The sequence below is a fragment of the Lipotes vexillifer genome, unplaced genomic scaffold (assembly GCF_000442215.2).
Source record: "Lipotes vexillifer unplaced genomic scaffold, Lipotes_vexillifer_v1.1 scaffold942, whole genome shotgun sequence".
Taxonomy (NCBI): Eukaryota; Metazoa; Chordata; class Mammalia; order Artiodactyla; family Lipotidae; genus Lipotes; species Lipotes vexillifer.
In genome coordinates this window covers 507,936-514,564 of record NW_006798282.1, presented here as the reverse complement: position 1 = coordinate 514,564, position 6,629 = coordinate 507,936, and the positions used below count along the sequence as shown (strand labels likewise).

The 6,629-nt window shown below is 51.0% G+C and overlaps 1 protein-coding gene across 1 annotated transcript; it reads right to left on the bottom strand.

The window, feature by feature from the left end:
- Nucleotides 1–1,119: 1,119 nt before the first annotated feature.
- RTP3 (receptor transporter protein 3) lies at nucleotides 1,120–3,427 on the bottom strand. Its single transcript, XM_007470277.1, has 2 exons — nucleotides 3,273–3,427; nucleotides 1,120–1,822 (listed from the first exon to the last, which is right to left on the bottom strand). Exons 1-2 carry the CDS (start codon nucleotides 3,425–3,427, stop codon nucleotides 1,120–1,122), a joined length of 858 nt encoding a protein of 285 aa, XP_007470339.1.
- Nucleotides 3,428–6,629: the final 3,202 nt, after the last annotated feature.

Genomic DNA, 6,629 nt, shown 5'->3' with positions numbered 1-6,629 from the left:
AGGGGGATTTGTTGTTTAATGGCTACAGAGTTTCAGTTTTGCAAAATGAAGTTCTAGACACTGTCCCGGCAGGAGCAGTGGGCAGGCTAGGGCTCAGCCAGACCAACCCTGTGCTGCCAGGAGCCACTGTCGTTGATGAGAGAGGCAGGCAGATGGAGAAGGAGACAAGGGCGAGTGAAAAGGAGCATTTGCTATAAATGACTACTGCTTTCATTTTAGCTACATATACAGAAGGATTCCTATTTCTAGATAAAAAAGACGTGAGAATGAGTCTTAAAATTATTCTCATTAATCAGAATAGAAAACTTGTATAGAAAGCAACTTGGTTTCAGAATCCTGGTGAGAATCCATGCACAGACTTCCACCCTTGGTCCTTCAGAACAGGGTCCCCCTGTAACGATGTTTTTGATTTTGCAACCCTGTCAATGAGAAATGGGTGTGTATTTATTTATCATATCACTATACCGTTCTACTAATATATTAACATACATTATAAAACATGTGACAAGAAACAGTTAAGTACAAACAAAAATTAAATCGAGTTGTAAGGATATCTCCCCACCTTGGCGGATGGTCCTGCCTCAGCCCCCAGCTGCGTGTAGCTCCTCGGTGGAGACCACTGCTCTAGAACCCGGCTTTTCAGACTAATGCTTTGGACGGCAAACGCCTCCACAGATTGACATCAGAAGGTCTGTGCAAAAGCGTCTGGGGAGAGGGCCCCCGGGTTTCCTAAGATTTCCAAACTGTTCTGTGAGCCATAAACGCCTCAGTCTCAGTTCTCTAGAGAATGAATGAAATTGCAGCATTCTTTTTTTTTTAAATTGAGGTGAAATTTACATTAAATTAACCATCTTAAAATGAACAAATAAATGGCATTTGGTGCATTCACAGTGTTGTGCAACCATCACCTCTAAAATATATTCATCATCCCCCCAAAAAACCCATACAGATTAAATAGTTGCTCCCCACTTCCCCTCTCCCCCCAGTCCCTTGTTTGGCAGCCACAAATCTACTTGCCATCTCTAGATTTACCTATTCTGAATATTTTGCGTCAGTGGGATTATACAGTAGATGACTGTGTGTCTGATATTTTTAAACTCAACATCATGCTTTCCAGGCTCAGATAGTGGTTTTTACCACAATTACAACGATGATTATTAGCATGAGACAGCAGCAGCAGCTCATGCCTAAGCTCCTGGTATGCTGGGCTGTGTGGGAATAGAAAGTGCAATTGTTGAAGGTGCTCTGGTCTCTTCTCTCTGCCTGGAAGTTGGTGTTTGCTCTCGGGCTCCAGGAAGTGGGGAGGCTCTCAGCTTGTGTGGTCTCAGGAAACGACGGTCTGGGAAATACCTTCTTTTTCTTCACTGCATCCCCTCTGGTGCTGCTCCTCGTGGGAGAAGGTATTTCGGTGGTGATCCCGAGGATGGGTGAGCTTATTGTGGGAGGTAATGGGGATATTGGTGACCACATGGCCAGACCTAACTCACTCTGCACACAAAAGCCCTGCAGACATGCCTCGCAATTGTCACTGTCATGTGGCCCTTCAAGAGAGATTTCCTTGATCAAAGGAATCTCCACCAACGTAAATCCTTCTCTATAGCATTTCTTCAGAATTTGCAACACCAGGTTGTTCAGGATCCTTGAGATGTTCTCTTCTGTGAACTTGGGAACCTCAAACGAAGGCTGGGAGCACTTCCGACATCTCTGGGCAAAGACCCTCATCTTCACCTGGCCCCTGGATTCCCCCTCACTCCAGTGCATGTGGAAAAGGACCTGAACTTGGGCAGAGGCCCAATTTCGAGAGCATGAGGAGCACTGGAACCTGTGGAGAAAGAAGACAAGACCCTCAGCTTGGCCCAGTATGGCCCAGTTGTGGGCTGTGCCGGAGGGACACACAGAAACATGACTTGATCCGGGTCATGGATTAGTGGGGAAGAAATCCCGAGCCCCTTGTTCCTGTCTCCATTGTGCCACCAACATGCTCTGTGACCCACAGATGTGTCTGCCATGAAAACAGCAAATCACAAGCCATCAGAGCTGGAAGGAATCTTGGGCAAATTCCAAGTCCGGTGTGATCATTTTAGAGATAAGGCACACGCTGGGAACTTGTCACGCCCAGAGACCCAGTGAGTGGAAGAGGCAGGACTGGAACTCCAGTCTCTTGACCCCAAATCAAGGCTTCTTCAAATGTAGATTTAAGTGGGTCAAAGGCTACAAGTGCAACAGCCCCAGGAACCCTGAACTGAAATCCAAAAATAGATACAAGTGGGTGTGGATAAATGCTATAGTCTGAATGTTTGTGTCCCCCCGCAAATTCCCATGTTGGGATCTTAACGTTGACGGTGATGGTATTAGAAAGTGGAGGTTTGGGGAGGTGATTAGGTTGGGAGGGTGGAGCCCTTGGGAATGGGATTAGTTCCCTTATAATAGCGACCCCACAGAGCGCCCTAGCTCCTTCTGCCATGTGAGGACACAAGGAGAAGCCTGTGGCTCAGAAGAGCAGCTGGCACCTTGATCTTGGACTTCCAGCCTCCAGAACTGGGAGAAATGAGCTGAGACTCTGCTCCCATGCTCTTGGCCTGGGAAAACCACACGCCACCAGGAGAAGAGAGCTCTGCTTCCTCTGCCCGGACCCTCTCCTGGTGAGGGGTCGGTGGGCAGGCAATGAGCACGGCCCCAGTCCCGGGATAGAGTCCCACCCTCCCACCCCCAATCCTTGGGGCTCTGCTTTCCCAACTGGAAAAGAGAGGGTGAGACTCTGGATGACTTCTGAGGGTCCTATTTTAAAAAGACTCCATCAGCTTGGAGTAGAGAGGGGTAAGGTTGCTGAGTGTTGCTCAGCTCTCCCCGTCCTCCGCCCCCTCCCTGACGGTTCTCCTCAGCACACAGGGCCTCTCCCCACGGACTCTGTGTTGGACCCTAGGTCTCCCAATGCAGGGAGCATGAGCCCTGGGTCCTGCTCGTCCAGCTCTCCTGTGGTTGAGGGAAATAGCCTCCATTCCTCACCTTCTCTTTTCCTCACCGCTTCTCACCCTCACCCCTCGCAGCCTGTTTTCTCTGTATCTGGGCATTAGCCCAGTCCTGCTATTGTTTTGGGGTTCAGCGTAAAAAGGAAAAATTTTTAATGAAGCCAAAACGTCTTGGATCAAGGGCACCTTGCTTCCTGTAATCTTCAATCTTCAAGCGTGAGCAGAACAAGACAAGTAACGAGTGTACACCGTAAGAAATAAGCAAGCATTTTCTGGAATATTGCTATCGCATTCCCTACTCACCTGGCACAGGTCCACTGCTGGTATTGTGTCCACCCTGGCTTCCGGATGTTAGGAAGAAGGCTTTTGTCTAGTGTCAGTTTCCATGTGTGCCATGGTTTCACCTCCCGGATTAATTCCTGGAACACCTGCTCCCACACCTCCATGTCCTGGCGCATCGCTGCTGTCCCCGTGAGCTGGGTGCGACAGTGTCTCCCGGGCTCTGACAGATCTGGAGCAGGACATGAGGTTTCCCACATTAGAGAGCAAGGGTTCAGACCCACTCTCCCTTTATGTCCCTGGACTGGGCTCCTGGACCAGGTCTTTGCCCCAAGGACCAAAGGTCAGTTGATGCTGGCTCCAACTTCCGAGAACAGCACTAGGCTCCACAGGGAATTTCGAAAGACAGGGAATGCGTGGCTTCGTCCAGCAAAATATTACCAAAGGAGGGCCCCGGACACCGTGTCAGGACGGGTGGGTCTCAGCCTGGCTCTGCTATTTGCCCACCTTTAACTGGGAAGCCCTGTAGATGATGGAGACCGAATGCAGTTTCCCTTTCTAGAAGTAACATTTGAAAATCCTTGTCCATTGGGCTGCTGTGCTCACGATCCGGGAGGAGAGACGCAAAGAAGGACACGGCCACACTGGGACCTTGCTCAAATTCCTGCATCCCTGCGTCCTCGCCCTTGCTCTTTACTTCCTTGCTTGCGCCAAGTCTCTGTGGGACCGTGTTTCACAGACACTAAGCTGTCCAAGGCAACGCCCAAGCCCACTCTTCCACCCATTGGAGACCAAAGCTGTTGTAGTTCCCATGCCCCGGAGATGAGGCTACAAAGTCCCCACGTGGGTGGGAGGCCATGGCCACACCCCGAGGTGCTTCATCATCCCCTACTTCCTCCAGGAGAGGCTAGGGAAGGAGGAAGGAGAGAGGAGCAGGGCTGACGCCGGGGTGGGTGCTAAAGCAGGAGAGGAAAGCCCTGCCCTCAGCGAGTCCTCCAGGCTGGCAGCTCCTACCGCAGCTCAGGCCCGCAGAACAGCCTCTGTCCTGGCCTGCCGGCGCCTCCAGGGCTGCTTGAGCCACTTTCCACACTGCAGCTGCGGGTCTTTCCAGAGGCGGAAACCCCCACCAACATGGGGCTGTAGCATGGCATTCAGACCCCTCACAGGCCAGCCCTGCCTTTCTACCAGCCTTAGCCCTGCCAGGCTCATGCTCCCCCAAAGCCATATCCGCGCCTCCACTGTAAACCCCAGCCCCATCCTCTGAACACTCCTGCCCTCCCTGCCCTCCTGCCTTGTGCGCAGATCCACCCCACCCAGAGCACCCACCTTCCCTCCCTCCCTCACCCACCTTCCCTCCCACCTTCAGGTTGTAGGGCCCGCTCAGTACATGTTCCACTGTCCACTCCTTGGTCCTGCCTGGTGTTAACTAAAGGTTAACACCCGTGCCTGCCTCCTAACTGCTGCTGAAAAAAGAGATCTCCTGAAGGGGAGAATGGCCTCCTCCTTTCCCTGCAGTTGGACAAATGCACATACTCTTCTGTAGCTTAAAGCCCACTCAGATAACGAGGTGGTGGCCAGAGAATATTTAAACAAAGGATCGGTCTGACTTTGTAGCTGGTGTGAAATATTGTGTGAAAATGTCATATCCTGTTCTGTTTCATTAAAACCACCTTTGAAAATAATTATGTAAGGAGATGCTGAAGGATACCCAGATAGTGTTTCTGGGTCACGTAAAGATTACCTTTAGCCGCTTGCTCTGGTGAGAATATTCTAATTTGAAAACTCTGTGCGCTTAAATGGTATAAATATTTGAACACAAGTATTAAAGGGTGTGAGAGTGTTTGTCGCAATTAAATTAACATAGGCTGAATGTCTTCTCTCTAACTACCATGAGTAACATCACTTACCTGTTTTTCCAGAGAATTTTGGGTTTCTGGGGTAGGGGTGGGGTATGCCAAGGCCTGGGAAAGCTCCGTGGGGCTGAAGAGAAGATAGCGGGATATTCATATTCGTATCTCACAGGGACACTACTAGTCCCAGCCCCAGAAGTTCTCATTGAGTTGATCTGGGCATCAGCGTTTCTAAACAGCTCCCCAAGTGCTTCTGATGCTCCGTTACGGTTACGGTGGAGACCACACGAGGAAGCGGAAGGGAAGGGAAACCTGGAGAGATCCTGGTAGCAGTCACACGAGAGGGAGGTGTCCCTCCTTCCCGCAAGGTTTACAGAGCCTGCTTTTGGGGGAACCAGTCCTAGGGCTGCCTGGTGGCATCCACCAGCTGGGTCAGGCACTGGCGGTCTGAGCAGTGGGCTGTAGATGGAAAAGGAAGGGATAGCAGTGGGAGGGAGGGAGGGAGGCAGTGGGGGTGGGTGGGGAGGAAAAGGAAGAGGGGGGAGGGGGAGGGGCTGGCTATGGCAGCATTTGGCAACCTCACAGGCACCTCTTTCCCGCCCTCTGCTGCTGCACCAGAGTTCAGCTCCTTCAACAGCAGGCCCACCCTGGGCCATCTGAGTCTGCCCTCCTCACCCTCCAGTTTTGTTTCTCTATATTACTTGGCTCGGGTCACAATTTAACCAGATTTGGGGAGCCCGCTTAATCAATTTCTCTCTTTCAAATTCTTTTTCTGTGCTCCTCTCAACCTCAGGGCAGATTAGGAGATTTGGGAAGAGGGTGAGGGTACAGGGGAGAGTCTGGACTGGAAGTCAGGGGTCTTTGATCTGTGTGGCAGTGAACAAGTGGCTTCAGGCTTTTGGAGGATGAAATGTGCCTTTTATGTGGAAGGATTCTAGGTGTGCCTGGTACAGAGAAGAGAGCCCTTAGATGCTGGTCTCTCATGTGGAGAGCTTGACAAACACAATTTCCAGGACCTCATTTGGAACACCCTCAACTCACAGGGACCCATCCACTCTGGAAATGGAAATTTATGTGTATAAATAGGAGCTTGCATCACTGCCTCTTAGCTGGCCAGGGCACAGCAGGGTTCTGTCCCTTCCTCATGGGGAATGGCTGTGGCCAGTCCCTCTGGACATTCATCTCAGCTTCTAAGCCAGGGGCCATTCTCTTTCAGACAGGGTCAGGACTCAGCCTAGACACTCGCTGACACTCTTTCTGAACCCTGGGCTGGGCCCTGGGTCACATGCTCTGAGGAGGCCGTCTCTGAAAGCTTGGGACATGCACAGAGTGGGAAAAATTTGAGTTACCCAATGCACATGCTCCCAGCTGAAAGGCAACAAGACAGCACTCTGCCGTCTTGAATCAGCTCTCATGCTGTAAACAGGTGTCCTTTGCATGGTCTGTTTGTGTCATGTTTTTCGAATTTTTGTGCTTTTTGTTGGTGACTGTTGTTTAGAGTGGCCCCAAGTGTAGTGCTGAAGTAACGTCC

Excerpts from the sequence above, each read along its gene's own strand:
- RTP3 (XM_007470277.1), bottom strand. The coding sequence starts at position 3,427 with ATGCGCCAGGACATGGAGGTGTGGGAGCAGGTGTTCCAGGAATTAATC. Across the intron at positions 1,823-3,272 it reads CAGCAGTGGACCTGTGCCAG|GTTCCAGTGCTCCTCATGCT; the intron begins GTGAGTAGGGAA and ends CTTTCTCCACAG.